Genomic DNA, 22,399 nt, shown 5'->3' with positions numbered 1-22,399 from the left:
CGAAACTCACATTGATAACATGACCCGGATAGCTTTCTTTCATCTTAGAAATATTGCTAAGATAATAAATTTAATGTCACTACATGACGCAAAAAAACTAGTTCATGCTTTCGTTACCTCCAGGTTGGATTACTGTAATGCCTTACTGTCTGGATGTTCCAACTGAGGTTTTTCACCTGACATCACAGGGTCACGTGACGCCCCGGTGTCCGCCATTTTGAAGGTCAAGCTACATACTAACGCTGCAGACAGAGAGGGAGAACCAGCTTGAAAAAAAAAACGTGTTACAGACACCAGATCCAGTGTAAATAGCTGCCGGAGCGCGCTCCGGCTTGCTCCCCCTCAAATTAAGCAGCGCACTCCGGCTTGCTCCCGGGAGCAAGCCGGAGCGCGCTGCTTAATTTGAGGGGGAGCAAGCCGGAGCGTGCTCCGGCAGCTATTTACACTGGATCCAGTGTAAATAGCTGCCGGATCATAATTACAGTAAACTAGTAAATACAGTAAAGGAAAAACTTGAGACTGAAAGGTTTTAACAGTCATCCAAATGACTGAACGTAAACATTGCTACAGTAACATACTAGCTACTATGTTGTTGACATTAGCTAGTGCTAACAGCTAGCTGCTAGTACACTGCTACAACACAGACACCGACCCTAATAATACAGTTCTTGGTCATTGCCTGGTAACAGCAAATTTATAACGGGCCATGTCTCAACAGACTAAGAAGTTATTTCAATGACATTTAATAACATTTTGTTTATCCTGAGGACCGAAAGTAAATGAAAATGTGAACAAACCTTAGCTGTAATAAGATGGTGACCACTGGCTCCAGGGACGACCCACTGATGTAGGCATGTTACCCAGCCTGACACAAAATATTTGTAGGCATCCAAACTCTTATAAGCTTTCAGATCAATACCTGTGTATGGCGATGGGTTTTTAACGACATAGGTATACAGATCATGTGGGCCGAAGTCAGGTAAAGACGAGGGCTTCGTGTACTTCCGTACGTCAGTGAACAATCCTGGTGGAAGCAGGTAAACGGCGTTCTCTAAGCCTGCTAACCTCAATTTTTGCAAATACCTCTCCCTCTGCTCGCCCTGTAAATGCCCTACATCGCTGGATAGTGAAGGTGTTTTCTGCATCTCGCTCCTTTTTCTTTTATGTTTTTCGTTTGTCGCCTTCCTCGCATTCAAACTGATTCGAGCCGTGACGTCCAAAATGGCAGCCTAACGATGCATCACATGACTTGGTCACGTGGGTGAAAAACCTCAATAAGTGCATAAACAAGCTCCAGTTAGTTCAAAATGCAACAGCAAGAGTCCTTACTAGAACTAGAAAATATGACCACATCACGCCTGTCTTATCCACACTGCACTGGCTCCCAATCAAATTTCGTATTGATTATAAAGTACTACTATTGACCTTTAAAGCACTGAATGGCATCGCACAACAGTACCTGAGTGAACTTCTGGTCCTCTATGTCCCGCCACGCCTACTTAGATCAAAAGGTGCAGGGTATCTGCTGGTACCTCATATAGTGAAGGCTACATCAGGGGGCAGAGCCTTTTCTTACAAAGCCCCACAGTTATGGAACAGCCTTCCAAGTAATGTTCGGGAATCAGACACAGTCTCAGTGTTTAAGTCTAGGCTGAAAACATATCTGTTTAGTCAAGCCTTTTGTTAATGGTGTTTATGAGGTAAAGGTGTAGATCTGGAGGGTCCTCAGACAGAGTGTTTTGGTAAACTGGGATGTATGGATGCTATCAGTCCCCACTCGCCTGCTCACTTGAGTTTGTTGATGGTGTAGTGGCTGGCTGCTTTATGTCCCGGGGCTCCCTCATGCCTGTGTTACCTTCTGGCTCTCCCCTTTTAGTTATGCTGTCATAGTTAGTTGCCAGAGTCCCTGCTTGTACTCAGTGCAATATGTATACTGTTCCTACTTATTCAGGTGACATTGGGCATACCTAACAACCTGTGTTTTCTTTCCCTCTCTCTCTCTCCCCCCCTCCCCATCCCTCTGAGTTACATGGAGTCAACAGGAAATCTTTTGGTGGAGAGGGTGGAGACCTCGACTGGCTATCGTAGCCTGCAGGGAATCGGCCGTCAGACATTCTGTCGCATGTCCCAGACCCGGTGAAATGTAACTGAATTGTCTTGGCCAGCCCTAAGGGTCCCATCTGCATCCCATCATTGCTGAGGAGTGTGCTCCCATCACCCAATCAAGCATCCAGCCAGAGCATGAAATTTTTTAACCATATTAACATGCCATTGTTGTGTATTATGCCTGATGTCAAGACTCTCGTCTCTGCGAGCCTACCATACAGACTTAATACTTGTGTCATTTTTAGGGCATACCTAACAACCTGTGTTTTCTCCCCCCAATCTGTCCCTCTGAGTTACATGTCAGTCCTGGGATCGAGATGCTGACCTCTTCTGCTCCTCGGACCTGCTTGATCCATCCTGGTGCCCTGTGTCTGGTTGGAGTCTTATTGCATCGCTCCTGTGGAGGACGGCCCCATGAGGACAGTTGAAAGTTACACCTGGAGGATGCTCTGGACTCTTACAGTAATGCTTTTATGGCTGAGGACTACAGTTGACTTGCTAACTTTAGGACTGCAGTCATCATGAACAGTTTTGCACTCAAGTTTCCATCAATGAAGAGTTACATCATCAACGAAACTGTCTTCATGTTAAAACTGTTAATGTTATAGTCATGCTGTCTGTTGTTGCCCAAATGAGGATGGGTTCCCTTTTGAGTCTGGTTCCTCTCGAGGTTTCTTCCTCATGTCATCTGAGGGAGTTTTTCCTGTCAAGCTGTCTCACCTCCTTATCTGTTCACTATGATCAAACAGATCAGTTTCCAAAGCTTCAGTCTGTGTTTGAAGGAATTTGATCAACAGTCGAGACATAAAAATAACACTCCACATAAATAAACTGTATTTAAACAATTCAATTTTAAACAATGAATATTCCATGTCCCAATTTCCTTCGCAGGGTGGCTGGGCGCTCCCTTAGAGATAGGGTGAGAAGCACAGTCACTCGGGAGGAGCTCGGAGTAGAGCCGCTGCTCCTCCACATCGAGAGGAATCAGCTGAGGTGGCTCGGGCATCTCTTTCGGATGCCTCCTGGACGCCTCCCTGGGGAGGTGTTCTAGGCATGTCCCCCCGGGAGGAGGCCCCGGGGAAGACCCAGGACACGCTAGAGGGACTACGTCTCTCGGCTGGCCTGGGAACGCCTCGGTGTTCTTCCCGAGGAGCTGGCCGAGGTGTCTGGGGAAAGGGAAATTTGGGCTTCCATGCTCAGACTGCTGCCTCCGCGACCCGGCCCCGGATAAGCAGAAGAAGACGAGACAATGAATAGCTCTGAATGTCTACTCCCTTGGTTTGAGCCCTGGGTTCCACCTGTGAAAACTGCATTTGTTGTTAAAAAGGATAAACTAACATATAGACCACAGAGCTTTCTATGGGAGAAAAGCAAGCCATTTTGAAGCTGGGAAAAGAGGAACAATCACTCAGGAGTATTGGACATAGTCAACAGAACAATTTGGCAACGTCCTGAAAAAGAAAAACCACCGGTGTACCAACAACCCGACATCGGGCAGGTCGGCCAAGGAAACCAACAGCAGTTGATAAACAACTCTGGTACCAATGAAGAAAAAAACCAAAATGACAATGTTATATCACCAACAACCTCCACAAGGCGGGGTGAAGGTTCGTATCCACCATTTGAGGAAGACTTGGAGAGCAGAAATATAGAAGCCATACCCCAAGATATAAACCACTCATCAGCAGTAACAATCAGACGGCCAGATTGGGTTTCACAAAGAAATACAGAAACCAGTTACAAAAAGTTCTGGGACTAAGCTTTACCTTTACCAAAGTGATGGAAAGACCAAAATGTGGAGCAAAAGGATCTGCTCATGATCCAAAACATACATCATCAGTCAAGCACCGTGGTGGTAATGTCACGGCTTGGGTTTGCATGGCTCCTTCATGAATGGACTCACTAATCTTTATTTATAAATGGGATTCATGATGGGAGCAGCAGAATGAATTCAGAGGTCGACAGAAACATTCTGTCTGCCAATTTACAGAGAAACGCAGCCAACCTGTTTGGGAGAAACTTCATCATAGAGCAAGCCGACAACCCAAAACACACTGCCAACACAACACAGGATTTCACGAGGGGAAATGTAGAAGGTTTAAGCTTGGCCAAGTCAATCACCAGACCTGAACCCAAGTGAGCAGCGTTTCACCTCCTGAAGAGAAGACTGAAGAGATTAAACCACCCAAAACAAGCAACTGAAAGAATGTGCACTACAAGCAACAGTTTGCTGATTTCTTTGGGTCTCTGGCTTGATGAAGTTACTGCAAGCAAGACATGGTGGGCAGCATGGTGGTGTAGTGGTTAGCACCGTCGCCTCATAGCAAGAAGATTCTAGGTTGGAGCCCAGTGGCTGATGGGGGCCTTTCTGTGTGGAGTTTGCATGTTCTCCCCGTGTCTGCATGAGTTTCCTCCAGGTGCTCCGATTTCCCCCACAGACCAAAGACATGCGGTTAGGTTAACATGGGGTGACCTTGGGCTGAGGTGCCCTTGAGCAAGGCACCTAACCCACAACTGCTCCCCGGGCACTGTTAGCATGGCTGCCCACTGCTCTGGGTATGTGTGTGCGTTCATTGCTCACTTGTGCATGCATGTGCGTGTTCACTGCTTCAGATGGGTTAAATTTCACTGTGTGCTGAAGTCTGTGCTTGAGTGCATGTGTGACAAATAAAGGCTTCTTGACCTGGCTTAACTTAACATGCAACCAAATATCAGGTGTTATTTACTTTCATTTTCTTGAAGGCTATCTGTTCCTATACTTTTGTTCACCTACAAACCAGGTCATCATGGTGCTATGTTCCGAGTTGTTTAACACATCTAGATGTAAATACCAGGAAATGAAGACTGACGTGAAGCTGATCGATGGTCTCATATTCATCTTTTGAACTTGAGCCCAAATGGCTTCAGTGTATAGCAAAAACAAAAGAACTGGCTTTCCTGTTCCAGTACTTTTGGAGGAGACTGTATATACAAGTTAGAAACTTTAGTCAAAAGCAGCATCGATACAAACTTTTTTTTTTCCTTTTTATGGACTGAGGTTGAGGTAAACCTGTTTGTATTTTAATTTGACACACTGCATTAGCTTTTGATAAGCAGTGAGTCTGCGGCAGATTGAGACTGTTGGATACGACTGCATCTGAGCGAGTGCCAAACCTTTACTACAGCTCCAGGGAAAGATTCTTGTTGCAGGGAAATCGTCGATTAGTTCGAAGATACAGAAAATTGAAGTGTTTGTCATGAAGATATTAAAAAAAACCTGAAGGCATCAACACACACACACACACACACACACACACACACACACACACACACACAGGGTGAAGTGTGTGCCAGTACACCGTGCCAGAGTGCTGATGGTGCACACACTTCCTGTGGCTCAACTTTGCTGATCAGTGCAGTGCATGTGGGGATTAACGCCATTTAAAAACGTGCCAACTCCCATAATGACTGACTGCATATTCAACACACACACACACACATCTCATTGGCAAGACCGTGCAGAGCTCTCTCTCTCTTCCTTTCTGTTTCTTGCTCTCTTCCTTCCAGTATTCATGTCTTTCTTTCTGCCAGATTGTCTGACTGAGACTGATTCTCTCTCTCTCTCTCTCTTTCAAACCAGAGTAAATAAGCTGAATAGTGGCCATGTACCCTGATATAAAACATGATAATAATAAAAACAAATTTAAAAAATCTTCTGTCAGTCACTAGTTATCACACACACAGCACAAACATCACTGAGATGCTTCAGAGTTTGTGTTTTATAAAAAGATATAAATAAAAGATATAAAAGTAAAAAAAGAAGACTGTTGTTAAGAAGTGCTCTCATACAGTATGTGCACACTCCCTTTAAGACTCACAAGTAGGGTTTAAAGGTTGCAAATCATTAATTCGTTTAAGAATCGAGTGCTTAACCCAATTAAGTGACAATTAAACGCCCGCCAGCACAGGTATAAACAAAAGGTCGTTTACATTACTGAGATTCAGCAAATTAAACAATCAGTGAGTTGGGCACATTGGTTAAACCCGTGGGAACAGCTCAACATGCAGGACTAACCTCATTTCGTTCGTTTCTGTCTCACTGGTCTCAGCGTTAGCGGCGTGTCACTGACCGTTCGCGATTATTTCCAAAAAAAAATAAAAAATCATATTTAAAAAAAAAAATCAATCATTTATTTCAAATTTCAAAAGCAGCATGCAAATGTAATAACGGCGCGGCGCAGGCTTGTGTCACTTATCCATACCAACTCACATAAAATACTTTGCTTTGAAATCAGTGAAATAAATCACAATTCCACCTTACCTTTGAACAGTTTTAGAGCAAACTTCATAGCATATTTAGTGCTTTTAGGAACAGCATTTTCTTTCATAATTCGCAACTCTCCCTCACTTATGGTCACAAAGCGATTGGTTGCCGTTTTGCCAAGTCACTCGAGATGATTATTGAGAAATAGTCCGAATCTCTCGATCAATCAGTGCGCGAGTTTCTATAATCACCTGTGTACTCATACTAATATATATATATATATATATATATATATATATATATATATATATATATATGAGAGACAGAGAGAGAAGGAGTGAGAGTGCGCGCGCGTGTGTGTGTGTGTGTGTGTGTGTGTGTGTGTGTGTGTGTGTGTGTGTGTGTGTGTGTGTGTGTGAGCACCTCGCGGCTGGGCCAGCAGGCTTTGAGCACTGCCTGGCTCCTGAACAGCACCAGTAGACGGATGTCCTGTTCGCTGAGGTTGAATGAATGTTCCAGAATCTGTAGCACCTCAATCCTTACTCGCACGGGCTTTGAGTCATCCCCACAGAATGGCCGTAACCATGCCAACAGGTCCTCTGATGACACTGCATGTCCCCTGGGACACAGACAGGACATGCTTATACATTTCCTTGAAGCCCACATCAAATATTTATAAGCCTCCCAAAAAAAAACCCAAAAAAAACCACAGGGACGAAATGTTTGTCTCGTCGTCGGAAGGAAGGAAGGAAAAATAAACACAGAAGCTTGTTTCTTTTCAAGACAGACTGAAGATAATTACAGGGAATTACAAAGTGTCTTTTGTCCAGCAGGTTCAAATGCAACTCAGAGCCTCACACAGGCTTCAAAGAGGAGACTAAAAAGCCAATTTCAAGGCAATTAATGACAAACAAATTTTTAAAAAAAAAATCACGCTGGTGAATTTGATGTAACAAAAGTAAAGAGTTTTTGGTTTTCAGGCAAATCAAAGGCCGTTTGTTCCAGTGTTTGAAACCAAATCCTATTCTTCTGAATGTTATCTGTATGGGTCTGATGCTCCGTCACAAACAGCCGTATGCTATCTTAACCAATGTAACAATATATACAACTGCAATCAGAACTATTCAACCCCCCAAAGATTTTAAGGATTTATCAATTCAAGTTTTTTCAAAGAGCAAGATTCTGCTTTGGATGACTTCTTTGAGTTGAGTGATACATAAATTCAACACAGAAAATGCATGATGTAGTATTTCTGTGTAACAGTATATTTTGTTAAGATAGCCATGTCACAGTTATTCAACCCCTAGATAATAATGTTTTTAAAGCTTTCTGGCGGTTTTTATGGCCTAAAGTGGAGTTGAAATATAATTAAGCCTTTGGGAACTCTATAATGATCCTTCGTTTGCGATGCATATATAAACCCCACCCATGAAAGTATTCAAGGTCAGTTAGAATCATGGGAAAGACAAAGGAGCTTCCACAAAAGCTGAGAGAGGAGATATTCATCACACCTAAAGGGCCTTGGGTATAAGATGATTTCCAAAAAATGTAACGTTCCAAGAGACACCATTAGGAGCATTATAAGGAAGTTTAAAACTTATGGAACAGCTGCAAACCTGCCTGGCCATGGAAGAAAGCCCAAAATTTCATCAAGGGCCTTTAGCCACTTTGTCAGGACAACTAAGAAAAAAACCCATGCGAAAAGTCAACTAGAATATGCCAGGAGGAATCTGGATAAGACTACAGAGTTTTGGGAGACCGTTCTATGGACTGATGAAGCCAAACTGGAACTGTTTGGACATATGGACCAGCGGTATATCTGACGTGCGAAAGGCCAGGCTTATGACCAGAAGAATACCATCCCCACAGTCAAGCATGGAGGTGGGTCATTGATGATGTGGGGCTGTTTTTCTGCGGCAGGAACTGGCAATCTTGATCGTGTACCTGGCATCATGGATTCCCAGAAATACCAGGCCATTTTAAAGAGGAACGTGATGCCTTCTGTTGACAAATTAAACCTTGGTGATCAATGGACTTTCCAGCAAGACAATGATCCCAAGCACACCTCCAAGTCAACCAAAGCTTGGTTGAGAGAAAGATCCTGGAACGCCCTGGAGTGGCCTTCTCAGGTCATCCGACTGAAAATATTTGGTGGGATTTAAAGAAGGCAGTTGCAGCACGGAAGCCATCAAACATCACTGAGCTCGAGGCTTTTGCACATGAAGAATGGGCAGAGATTCCAGTCGAGAGGTGGAAGAAGCTTGTCAGCACTTACCGAAAACATTTGTTACAAGTTATAAAAGCTAAAGGATGCTCCACAAAGTATTGAAGCTGGGGGTTGAATAATAGTGCACGTGTTTAAAAGATTTACATTTTCATTTGAACTTCAAAGTTAAGTCAACTTCTGTTGTCAAAATAACTCAAATATGTATCAATAAATATTTTTTGTTGTTTAATGAGTTTGTCATTTATTGTCATTATCTTTCATCCACATCACTATAATGTCTTTTGATGTGAGGGGGTTGAATATTTCTGATTGCAACTGTACATGTAAGCATTTATTACTAGGAAGAGAATCCAAGTTCCAGTTTTAAGCACAATTCAAGAATGGATGAGACAAACATATACACACACACACACACACACAGTGGTATACAAAAGTTTGGGCACCCCTGGTCAAAATTACTGTTACTGTGAACAGTTAAGCAAGTTGAAGATGAAATGATCTCCAAAAGGCAAAAAGTGAAAGATGACTCATTCCCTTTGTATTTTAAGCAAAAACTTTTTTTTTTTCATCTTTTACATTTTCAAAATAACAAAAAAGGAAAGGGGCCCAAAGCAAAAGTTTGGGCACCCTGCATGGTTAGTACCTAGTAGCACCCCCTTTGGCAAGTAGAACAGCTTGTAAACACTTTTTGTAGCCAGCCAAGAGTCTTTCAATTCTTGTTTGAGGAATTTTCATCCATTCTTCCTTGCAAAAAGTCTTCTACTTCAGAGAGATTCCTGGGTCATCTTGCATGCAGTGCTCTTTTGAGGTCTGCCCACAGATTTTCATTGATGTTCAGATCAGGGGACTGTGAGGGCCATGGTAAAACCTTCAGCTTGCACCTCTTGGGGTTGTCTATTGTGGATTTGGAGGTGTGTTTAGGATCATTATCCATTTGTAGAAGCCATCCTCTTTTCAACTTCAGCTTTTTTACAGATCGGGTTATGTTTGCTTCCAGAATTTGCTGGAATTTCATTGAATCCATTCTTCCCTCTACCTGCGAAATGTTCCTGGTGCCATTGGCTGCAACACAACCCCAAAGCATGATTGATCCACCCCCATGCTTAAAGGTTGGAGAGGTGTTCTTTTCATGAAATTCTGTGCCCTTTTTTCTCCAAACATACCTTTGCTTGTTGCTGCCAAAGAGTTCCATTTTAACCTCATTGGTCCACAGGACTTGTTTTCAAAATGCATCAGGCTTGTTTAGATGTTCTTTTGCAAACTTCTGACGTTGAATTTTGTAGCGAGGACGCAGAAGAGGTTTTCTTCTGATGACTCTTCCATGAAGGCCATATTTGTGCAGGTGTCGCTGAACGGTAGAACAATGTACCACAACTCCAGAGTCTGCTAAATCTTCTTGAAGGTCTTTTACAGTCAAGCGGGGGTTCTGATTTGCCTTTCTAGCAATCCTACAAGCAGCTCTCTCTGAAATTTTTCCTGGTCTTCCAGACCTTATCTTGACCTCCACTGTTCCTGTTAACTGTCATTTCTTAATTACATTTCGAACTGAGGAAATGGCAACCTGAAGACGTTTTGCTATCTTCTTATAGCCTTCTCCTGCTTTGTAGGCCTCAACCATTTTAATTTTCAGACTAGTAGGAAGCTGCTTAGAAGAACCCATGGCTGCTGATTTTTGGGACTAGATTAGAGGAGCCTGGGTATTTATAAAGCTTTGAAATTTGCATCACCTGGCCTTTCCTAACGATGAGTGTGAACAAGCCATAACCCTAACAAACTAATTAAGGTCTGAGACCTTGGTCAAAGTGATCTGAGTGCTTAAATCTCCTAGGGTTCCCATACTTTTGCAAGTTACTCCTTTCCTTTTTTCACTCTAAAATTGTACAAAACCAAAATAATACACCGATATTGCTTAAAATGTTGAACAGTGTGTTTCATCTTTAACTTTATGCCTTTTGGAGATCATTTCATCTTCAACTTGCTTAACTGTTCACAGTAACAGTAATTTTGACTAGGGGTGCCCAAACTTTTGCATACCACTGTGTGCGTGTGTATACACACACACACACACACATATATATATATATATATATATATATATATATATATATATATATATACACACACCACAACAATGTTGGCTTCTCGATTCTTATTGATCAGAAGGTGGCGAATCATTTTCTGTAACTGCAGAAAATGCAAAGCAGCTAATTCACAGAGACTTTCTATAGTGGACGTACCACGTCAATCACACGCACATTAAAGATTACACGTGCAATTGTTAATGTGGTATTTCAATAATTTTTTTTGTGTGTGACCGATTTCAAATTTGTGTAAGGAGTCTCCAGCGTCAGCACATTGTACTTGTTTTTCAAGTCTTCAGAACAAAAGGCATTTCGATGTAAGAAACTGTATTATTTTTCCCCGTTAACTTCAAGAGGGAAATAAAGAGAAGTTGGTGAAGTTAAATGATAAGAGGAATTAAAATGCTATCCTTTCTTTTTTCTTCCTCAGACCTTCCAAATCATTAAGGTACCTCTAAATGGATAAAACAAACAAACAAACAAACAAGAGTGCTCTAAGCGCACAATATCCCCCGCTACAATATACTGCAAATGAAATTGCAATATGCGTATTACTGTCCTATAGCAAAGCCTTCTGCCAAGTTTCGTGAAATGCCTCCAAAAATTGTGAGAAGAGTTGATTTCAGAAGGTAAGAACCCTTTCCGGGATGGATAGACTTCGCCATGACATAATCCCCCTTTGGGCCTTTCAGCCAGCAGGGGATAATAAAAACTATGACGAGCTATGTTTTAATTATTAAAACTTGTCGGCTTTGTGGTACAACCCCGATTCCAAAAAAGTTGGGACAAAGTACAAATTGTAAATAAAAACAGAATGCAATCATTTACAAATCTCAAAAACTGATATTGTATTCACAACAGAACATAGACAACATATCAAATGTCGAAAGTGAGACATTTTGAAATTTCATGCCAAATATTGGCTCATTTGAAATTTCATGACAGCAACACATCTCAAAAAAGTTGGGACAGGGGCAATAAGAGGCTGGAAAAGTTAAAGGTACAAAAAAGGAACAGCTGGAGGACCAAATTGCAACTCATTAGGTCAATTGGCAATAGGTCATTAACATGACTGGGTATAAAAAGAGCATCTTGGAGTGGCAGCGGCTCTCAGAAGTAAAGATGGGAAGAGGATGACCAATCCCCCTAATTCTGCGCCCACAAATAGTGGAGCAATATCAGAAAGGAGTTTGACAGTGTAAAATTGCAAAAAGTTTGAACATATCATCACCTACAGTGCATATCATCATCAAAAGATTCAGAGAATCTGGAAGAATCTTTGTACGTAAGGGTCAAGGCTGGAAAACCATACTGGGTGCCCGTGATCTTCGGGCCCTTAGACGGCACTGCATCACATACAGGCATGCTTCTGTGTTGGAAATCACAAAATGGGCTCAGGAATATTTCCAGAGAACATTATCTGCGAACACAATTCACCGTGCCATCCGCCGTTGCCAGCTAAAACTCTATAGTTCAAAGAAGAAGCCATATCTAAACATGATCCAGAAGCGCAGACGTCTTCTCTGGGCCAAGGCTCATTTAAAATGGACTGTGGCAAAGTGGAAAACTGTTCTATGGTCAGACGAATCAAAATTTGAAGTTCTTTATGGAAATCAGGGACGCTGTGTCATTCGGACTAAAGAGGAGAAGGACGACCCAAGTTGTTATCAGCGCTCAGTTCAGAAGCCTGCATCTCTGATGGTATGGGGTTGCATTAGTGCGTGTGGCATGGGCAGCTTACACATCTGGAAAGACACCATCAATGCTGAAAGGTATATCCAGGTTCTAGAGCAACATATGCTCCCATCCAGACAATGTCTCTTTCAGGGAAGACCTTGCATTTTCCAACATGACAATGCCAAACCACATACTGCATCAATTACAGCATCATGGCTGTGTAGAAGAAGGGTCCGGGTACTGAACTGGCCAGCCTGCAGTCCAGATCTTTCACCCATAGAAAACATTTGGCGCATCATAAAACGGAAGATACGACAAAAAAGACCCAAGACAGTTGAGCAACTAGAATCCTACATTAGACAAGAATGGGTTAACATTCCTATCCCTAAACTTGAGCAACTTGTCTCCTCAGTCCCCAGACGTTTACAGACTGTTGTAAAGAGAAAAGGGGATGTCTCACAGTGGTAAACATGGCCTTGTCCCAACTTTTTTGAGATGTGTTGTTGTCATGAAATTTAAAATCACCTACTTTTTCTCTTTAAATGATACATTTTCTCAGTTTAAACATTTGATATGTCATCTATGTTCTATTCTGAATAAAATATGGAATTTTGAAACTTCCACTTCATTGCATTCCATTTTTATTTACAATTTGTACTTTGTCCCAACTTTTTTGGAATCGGGGTTGCATAAAAGGAATAAAACATGCTGGACATGCTGTTATGTAACATGTTGGGCAGTGACTAGAATAACAGTGGTGTGATGATACCGTTGCCTCTCCAAATATGGTCATTTTCCTGTAACAGTACATCCCACCATATTTTAATGCTTATGCAATATGCGATCTGCTTACCCGCCTTGCACATCATCTTGCACTGCCTTCACGATGCCTTCCAGAACATTCAGTGGGTCTGCATAACCCTTCAGGATGGCCTCATCACCACTACACAAAAACACACACACACCCAATATAATGACTCACTTGGCCTTTGAGTTAGCACACACAGGGGATGCAATACAGATCAAAGATTTTCACGTTCAGCTCTCAGACACCTCTGAACCTCTCAGCCATCCGTCAGCTGTTGGATTTATGTTTTAGACAATCATGCATGTTACATCACGTTGTATTTTCAGTCGATAAAGGTGTCTCAGGTTGTGTTTGAGATTTCTGGAAAAGTCTTGTTTTTCCCGCTCGAGTTCAAATATCTGGGGTCAACTGAACAAATTAATGGTGAATGTAGAAGAGAAGTGAAGAAGGGAGAGCAAAAAGGTTGGAATGGATGGAGGAGAGTGCCAGGAGTGATTTTTGACATTAGGTTGCCAGTAAAAGTGAAAGGGAAAGTGTACTAGACAGTAGTAAGAGCAGCTATGTTGTATAGTTTGGAGACAATGGCACTGACAAAAAGACAGGAGGTAGAGGAGTTGAAGATGCTGAGATTTTCACTGAGAGTGACAAAGTTGGACAGGATTAGAAATGAGTATATCAGAGGGGCAGCACACGTAGGATGGCTTGTAGACAAAGTGATGGAGAGGTGAGATTGAGATGGTTTTGACATGTACAGAGGAGAGATCCAGAGTATTTTGGGAAAAGAATGCTGGAGATGGAGTTGCCAGATCGAAGGAAAAGAGGAAGACCAAAGATGAGATTTATGGATGTGGTGAAGGAGGACATGAGGACAGTTGGTGTGACAGAAAAAGATACAGGGGACAGGAAGAGATGGAGGGACGTCATCTGTTATGGCAACCCTGAACGGGAAAAGAAGGAGGAGGAGGAAGAAACTACTCCCTGACATCAGCAGTATTCCCACCCGGCTATCCTCTTAACACCATTATATAAGTTCTCGAACGTATTTCTGTTGTCCAACCTTGTGCACTGACGCCATTTTGGACTTAAATTGGTGTTTAGGAATAACAACACTGGAGTCATTTTGAAAAAAAAAACAACAAAAAAAAAACCCCTTACTTTTAATCAAGCACTGAATAGACTATATGACTTGTTTTACTTATGTGCTCTATCACACAAGATCAACTGTTAGCTACTGCTCACTTACGTATCCCCCCGCTCTCGCTTATATCAGAATGCAGGCAATCGAAGGAATAGGACACTTATTATGAATGTTGACTTCAACAAATAATTAACCCTGAAACAAGTGAGTAAAGAGCAGTGTTCTCCCCAGGGATTTCAAATAGCATCCCGGTAAACTGGCACTTTGAAATAGCATTTAGCTTCTTGAAATAGCGTCAAAATCCACCCGATATGTTTCGTAAATACATTCAGTCGGTAAACAGGAAGTCGATGTGTGACAGACCTGAAAACGGTACACACGGTATAGAACCCCAAGCTGAAGCTCGGTACCAAATATTAAGCAGTTGTGATTTGTAGTTGCTGAGAAAAGTGTTACAAAAATTTTGTAAATCCACGCTATATGTTTCGTAAATACATTCAGTTGGTAAACAGGAAGTCAATTTGTGACAGACCTGAAAACGGTATAGACGGTATAGAACCCCAAGCTGAAGTTTGGTACCAAGAACCAAGTGGCTATGATTTGTGGTTGCTGAGAAAAAGGGTGTTTCGGATAGACGGAAATACAGAGATATGGACGGACGGGCAGAGGTAAAACCATGACACAGTTGCTAACTGGGAAGGATGAAGACTAGTATGTTGTTCTCCTGAGAAGCATCATTTACTTTTTAATCCTCATTCAAGTCACAGGACAGCTGAAAAAAACTTGAAGAAAAGTGCTAGCTAACTTCTCCCATGATTAGTTAGCGTCTATCCAAATGATAGGAAAGCGAGAGCTTTTGATTTCTTGGACTCCTTGGTTATGGCACTGCTGAAATTCTTGTCAAACTCTTTTTATAATTGTTCTTGTTGCACCATTAATGACTTTTTAAAATTCTAAGTAAGAAATGAGACTTGCCTTGGTGTGCTTGATGTTCTGTTCTTCTTTGCTCTCAACCCTTTTATGTAAAGGCATAAGCTCTCGGAGTGACACCAGGTCATTCAAGCACGTGTCCTCACAAACAAAACTAGAACTATGAGTAAACTCACTATAGAATATCCCCCACTTACAAGCCTATCACCATATATTGCCATATGCAAGGGAATAAGGTCTAAACGGCTGCCGTAGTGCAAACAACTAGCGATAACTTATCCGAGTATGCTCGTAATGTAGAAGCCACTGCTCGCTTTAGATATCTCTCTCATCTCATTATCTCTAGCCGCTTTATCCTTCTACAGGGTCGCAGGCAAGCTGGAGCCTATCCCAGCTGACTATGGGCGAAAGGCGGGGTACACCCTGGACAAGTCGCCAGGTCATCACAGGGCTGACACATAGACACAGACAACCATTCACACTCACATTCACACCTACGGTCAATTTAGAGTCACCAGTTAACCTAACCTGCATGTCTTTGGACTGTGGGGGAAACCGGAGCACCCGGAGGAAACCCACGCGGACACGGGGAGAACATGCAAACTCCGCACAGAAAGGCCCTCGCCGGCCCCAGGGCTCGAACCCAGGACCTTCTTGCTGTGAGGCGACAGCGCTAACCACTACACCACCGTGCCGCCCTGCTTTAGATATATTCAGAAGATTGCTATGTGCAATGGAATCGATCCTTACAGTCTGGGAAAGAAGGATGTCTCATACAATCTCAAAAACTACCCAACACCAGATAGTTCCCCGACATCTTGAACTATCTGGTGTTGCAGACGTCCTTCCACACTGCAAAACAGATGAAAGCGTAGAAGAGTATGGAGGTTTACAACTTTTTTGTATGTGGCTGGGTAAAGGACCTCGGTATCAAGTCACTGCCGAATGAATCCTGTATTGTTTTTGCCCGTGTAAGTATGTTTTTTTCGTTAAGCTTTTCGTTTGTGTCTTTACAACAAAGTGCTACAAGTTGAAGTGTAAACAAACAACAGTTGGCTTGATTCTCACTTGTGTTGGCTCTTATCTCTCAGGCTAATCATTCACGAAGATCATCAGAAACCCCTTTAAAGTCCTGGATCTTAGTTAAACAAGACGGAGAAGTGATCACGGCGCATTGTAACTGTACGGCTGGGGAAGAATTTTGTAGCGACCTTCATGCAAATGGACTTTGTGAGGAGTAAACAAAGAAACAGCCGGGGACTTTAGCGCTTTGTGACTAAAAAAAGTACCGTAAAATAACAATGCATAGCAAGAAAAAGTACTTGGAAAACACTAAGGACAGAGCTGAGAGGGAAATACAAACCTTTCATGAAATGATCACTACAAACTCGAGCGTGCTTCGACTCGGCGCCCTTTGATTTCAGTGAGAGGTTCAAAAGTCGCCTTTCTCACGTCTTTTTGTGAAATCCTGTGTTCGTTCACCCTTTTTTATTAGTTCACGGGGAACCCTGAAGAAACTTTTATCAGTTTCATGGTTTGATCGATTCGAACAATGTAAAACAATGCAAGCATAAGGCGTTTTTCATGCAAGCAATGCACCTTCTCCGTACAAATGCTTTGTCGACTGAGCTTTGGTAGACCACCAGCTAAAGTTTTGAATAACTAATGAGGCGGATGTGACGTCACGGGAAACCCAGCAATACTGCAACTGTGCAAAGTTTCATCAAAATCCATCAAACCCTTTAGGAGGAGTTGTGCTTACAAGACACATGGACAGACGGATGGACGGACAAGGTGGTTCCTATATACCCCCCCCCCAAACTTTGTTTGGAAGGGGGTATAAATATACAGTTAGGCTTAAAGTGCATATCCTGGACCAATTTCGTGTTTTTTTAATATGAAAGTATGTCCCTTTACACACTCATCCAGAAGGGTAATTTTGCACAAGGCCATCTGTCTACAGCAGAATAAAATAAAATAAAATAAAATAAAATAAAATAAAATAACAAAACGCATCTGGAAAAATTCCAAGGGAGTCTGGAGCCAGATTCATGACGTCACGTGTGGAACCGCCAGCAGGCTGAGAGAGCTTACATGGATTCAGTGCACAGCCTGTGTAGACCAAGTTTAGCAGGTAGCGATTTTGCATTGAAATATGGAATTGTCACCTGAGCTTCTAAACCCATGGATTCATGTATCAGTGCTCATCTATCTATTGTTACATAAATCATATTTTTTCTAATTACTATTATGCATTTATATATTTCATTTAGAAGAGTACTGGCTACTGTAGGAGAAAGATTTCATAAGCTACACACGTGGAATCGGCTAAGCAGGGTTGTATATACATTTAATGTGCTTGACAGGTCCCAAGATCTCAAGCCCTGACACACATATCCCTTGATACATGTGAAGTAAGTGTATTATCGCCCAGCGCTTTCGTGTTGTTTACTTTTGTGTGTGTCAATAAATAACATTATCCGTGTACCACACAAACACAGGAACACCTAATTTAGAGTATAGTCTCTCTTATTTCTTACCCTGGCAACAGTCAACTTGTGAATTGCCGATTTTCTTGGTCTTTTTCTCGGCTCTGCTTTGGTCCTCGGCTTCCGGGTGCCTCGCACAAAGTGCTCCCATTTCTCTCTCATTGTCTGGTCTTTTGGAAAATGATGAGTACTAATCCCATCATGATTGGTGTTGCTACACCCTCCTATGATACATCTGTTAACCATTTTAATAATTACGTGATAACGTTGAAGAAATTTGCAGAAAACCACCAGGTCGTTTTCTCATAAACAAACCAGCGCTGACGTAGGATTCAGAAAGAGGCGTCCCGCACGCGACGTCACGAAAATCAATGTCTCCCGGGAAATCCAAATGCCAAGTTTTTTCAGAGGCGGACCAATTCGCCTCAAATGGCTTGAATTCAACTGAAATTTTCTGGTATTGCGCAAGGTAACAAAATTGCACAAAATGCAAAATGTGACAGATATTTGACCAAAGTTTAATATAAAATAGGAGAATTACATTGATCTTGCTCCTGAATTAACCCGTGATATGAAGTTTAAGAAGCTCTTAATCTACCACGTTCCAGTGCACCTCATCACCACATACAAGCGTTAACAATTCTCCACAGCTCTTCCAAAGATCACAAACAGAATCGAAGCGGCTAACAAGCCCCGACTTCATATACAGGAATTGCATTTTATATCATTGCTTGATTTTATGCAAAGGCTTTACAGAAATGGCTGCATTAAATGAGCAACCTCATCCACCCTGGCATTCCCTGGTGCTTTGTCTCGCTCTCCAGAAGCCTGGCTCTTCTGCATCAAACAGCAGAATGCAAAAGAACTTGGGTTCAGAGACAGATTTTGCAAAACAAAACCAGCTCCATTAAGACCCAGCCAATCTAACATGCAGTTCTCTCTGCTGTGACCAATCAGCACTTAGGCTGAAACAACAAAGAGGAACATCTGTATTAGTCTGCTGCAATTACTCTGGTCATTAATCTACTTCAGAGGGAAGGGAAAGAAGGAGGGGAAGAAAGAAAAGCAGATCGAGAGAGACTACAAATGAGAAGCATACATTTTTAAAAGCTTAATCAATCTTGATTTTTGGGGCTTTCTTCCTGCCGAATGCAGAGTTTCTCTTCGCTGAGCTAGCCGTGAGTCTGGGGCCTGAACTTAAAGCGATTATCTATACAAGACCTTGGAGAGCAAAACTAATTAGGAGGTTTAGAAGTTGTCTGTTGTCGTGGAGGTTGCAAATTAATGCCCAATACACTGATTTTCTGTGTCGTTAGTTGTTTTCTGACTGTGAGTGATGTTCTATGTCGGCTAGTGCACCAATGAGGAAAGCTCGTTATAAATCATGGTCACATGGCGCAATATGAAACCAGGCACAGGAAACCGTATGGAAGTGGAATAATATGTTTCATGTTGCGTCCGAGGTGTAATAGATAATGCTGTTCTGAGGACGGAATAGCAGACCGACTCTGCCAACATGGTGCCTTCATTTTTCTGAATAATTCTTCTTTCACCACAAGGGATCATCATGATCCACACATTTAATTTGGCAGAGGTGTTTACACCGGATGCCCTTCCTGACGCAACCCTTCCCAATCTATCTGGGCTTGGGACTGGCACCAAGTATGCACTCACTTGTACAACCCCCAGTAGCTGGGTATTTTACCTAATCTGCATGTCTTTAAACTGTGGGAGGAAACCAGAGAACCCAGATGAAACTCATGGAGAACACACAAACACCACGCAGAAAGGCCCCCGTCAGCCATGAAGTTCGAACCTGGAACCTTCTTGCTGTGAGGTGACAGTGCGAAAAAGAAGCAGTGTTTGTGACATGTACACTCAAGCACAGTGAAATTCGTCCTCTGCATTTAACCCATCTGAAGCAGTGAACACACACAGGTGAGCAATGAGCACACACACATACCCAGAGCAGTGCTCAGCTATGCGACAGCACCCAGGAAGCAGTTGGGGGTTAGGTGCCTTGCTCAAGGGCACTTAAGCCATTCCCCATGTTAACCTAACCTGCATGCCTTTGGACTGTGGGGGAAACTGTATGGAATCAATTTTGTGCCAAAATGTTCATACAATACTTTTGAAATATCAAACAAAAACGACAAATCAAAATACAAAAAAAGTCAATTTTTTTAGACTGGCAAACAAATTATTTGTGTAATCGTGCAAAATATCAGTCTATTACTCTTCAGAAACCTCTTATTTTTGTTCCACGTCTTTCTCAGTTTTGTTTGACGTAATTTATTTTGGTTGCGATTCCAGCTTTCTCGTTCGCACTCCCTGACTTTTTGCTTGCAGTTTTGGCACAAACTTCACGTGTGGGTGGGCTGTCCAGGAGTGCATTCCCATTGGGTAACTTGTGTTTGACTAACAGCTACGCTCAGCGATTCCCCCGGAGGCTGTTGTGGCCATTTCCTACTTGGATTTTGGCGGACTGTTTGACGAGTGACCGATCCACTGACGGTAAACAAGGATCGAGTGGACTTCAGTGGCGACTATGATATTGAATTTACACTTTGTTGAATTAATTCAAAATCATAGTCGCCACTGAAGTCCACTCGATCCTTATTTACCGTCAATGCATCGATCGCTTGTCAAACAGTCCGCCAAAATCCGAGTAGGAAATGGCCGCAACAGCCTCTGGGGGAATGGCCACAGAATGGCCTGATATTTTTGTTTTTAATGGAGTTGTGCAAGTTAGTTAGCCGGCTATGTCATGCAACAACCAGGAAGGCTAAAGGAGCATTCCAGACATAAAACTAAAATGTATTTAATATAAACTTTGCCAGGTTTTGTGTAGTATTGTGTTGCACAGGATTACTTTGTTTAGTGTCAGCAATTTAAGCAGAATTCATGCCTTTGCTCTATTTTTTTCCCCCCAGCGACAGTGAAAACTACAACATCCAGTAAGCCATACACAAACACACAATTCAACCATGGGGGAATCCCAAATATGATCAACCAATCCAGATGTCTGAGTAGAAGCTTGCCTAAAATCTCCATTAAAAACTAACTAGCTTATGTGAGAGCTCCAGCTCTAGTCCCCTCCCAGTCAAATATTCACTATAACGCTTGTAGTCGGTCAAATTTTAGACCCACATCCGAGATACACAACCTGAAGAGGGTTTCCCCAGTATTTAAATCAGGAAACCTCGCCATACAGCCCACCTGTGAGACGTGAGCAGGCATGCAACAGATCTATCGATGGCTACATTTTTTTTTTAATTTTGGCCTGAGTGGCCGATGTGAGTACACCATCGACACTAATGGTAATTCTGCCTTCAGAAATGAACAGTGTATGAAGGAAAGAAAAAAAATCTGGAAAATAATGACTCATTGCTAAGAAAAAAGAAAAACTCAAGCATACTAGGAGAGAGCAAGATGCTGGGTTTAATGCAGAAAACAAGTAAATAAAAAGTCATGCAAGACACAAGTGAAGCAGAACAACGAAGCAGTCGAACGACCCACAGGAGGTGGAGCAGCTGTGCGTCCTCCTGTGACACCACACTGAACATTTGGAGAAAAAAGAAAGATGCAGTGCAGATGCAGAGAGAGAGACCCATGCTGCTTAAAGTCTTATTTCCAGACACCTGATCATGGAGAACGCTGTTCTATTTCATGCCTCCTGACCGCCAGAGGCGGCGTAGCCTGTGAATGATATCCTTCGCGTAGCGTAGGTCGAGACTTATACCAACAAAGTAGTCGTGATGACATACCTCATGCTCAAGAAGCCCTGTAGCACGTCATCCTTCCTCTTATTCTTCTCACGTCTGGTACGAGCATCCCAGGACAATTAATAAGCAAGTGTTCATCACTGATCTTTTTATTACTTCTTATCCCCTCATGTGAGTATTGAAGAACTATCTGAATCGAATTACTTGCGGTGGTCTCCCCGTCAAAAAAAAAACCCCGAAGAATTATAAAAGGTAAGTGCACGGAGGCTCTCCTCATTCCCAAACTAAGGTCATAAGCACAGGAGAAGTGTGCGGTGGTTCATCCCGTGTTCACCTACACACACACACACACACACACACACACGCCGTTTGGCCAATAAGTGTGTCGTGTATCCCTGCATTAGCACGGTGGCTCTCCCCATGACCAACTAGATAGCTTACTCGTTAGCCCTGTTGCTTGTGTTGTTGTTACTGCGTCGTGTGTTAGTTTTCGGGTTTTTTGCGTTAGTTTGCATTACAATGAATGCCATTTCCCTTGTTTGTAAAATGTGCTTTGCACTGCTGGAACCCGAGGACGGCCATTTGGAATGCCCGTCTTGCCTGGGCATCGCTCACCTCCGCTCTGCTCTGACGGATCCTTGTCCAAGCTGTGCCGTCCTACCGCTCACGGTACGGGAGGCCAGGCTAACTAATTTTGTAATGAAAAATGACGCGCTGCTCTCGGCAACCGAGACTCCGGCTGCAAAAGCTGTAAAACGCGGCAGCACAGGTCTGCAGGCTAAACAGCCTGCTAAGAAGAGGGCAAAATCACACGCCACCTCCGTGCTCAACAAGCGGGTGGACGATCTTTCCACGGCTGTAAGCTGAATAGAGATGCTGCTGCTTCAGCTCCAACCCCTTCAGGCGAGCGTGCAGCCGGCCGCGCCACCAGCAGGTGATGCCGTTGCTACTGTTCCCACCCTGCCTCCCCAGGAA

At 42.7% G+C, this 22,399-nt stretch overlaps 1 protein-coding gene across 2 annotated transcripts in view; it reads right to left on the bottom strand.

Annotated features, from left to right (window-relative positions):
* nbas (NBAS subunit of NRZ tethering complex) overlaps positions 1–22,399 on the bottom strand; it is a 547,303-nt gene that overhangs the window by 137,076 nt on the left and 387,828 nt on the right. For both annotated transcript variants that reach the window (XM_060914124.1, XM_060914123.1), the window contains exons 47-48: positions 13,188–13,277; positions 6,773–6,968 (exon numbers count right to left, since the gene is read on the bottom strand). In XM_060914124.1, coding sequence (XP_060770107.1) covers positions 6,773–6,968; positions 13,188–13,277 — 286 coding nt within the window. The remainder of the gene's footprint in view (positions 1–6,772; positions 6,969–13,187; positions 13,278–22,399) is intronic.

This window comes from Neoarius graeffei, chromosome 2 (assembly GCF_027579695.1).
Source record: "Neoarius graeffei isolate fNeoGra1 chromosome 2, fNeoGra1.pri, whole genome shotgun sequence".
NCBI lineage: Eukaryota > Metazoa > Chordata > Actinopteri > Siluriformes > Ariidae > Neoarius > Neoarius graeffei.
Note: the sequence above shows the minus strand (reverse complement) of the source record. Positions and strands in the feature narration are given on the sequence as shown.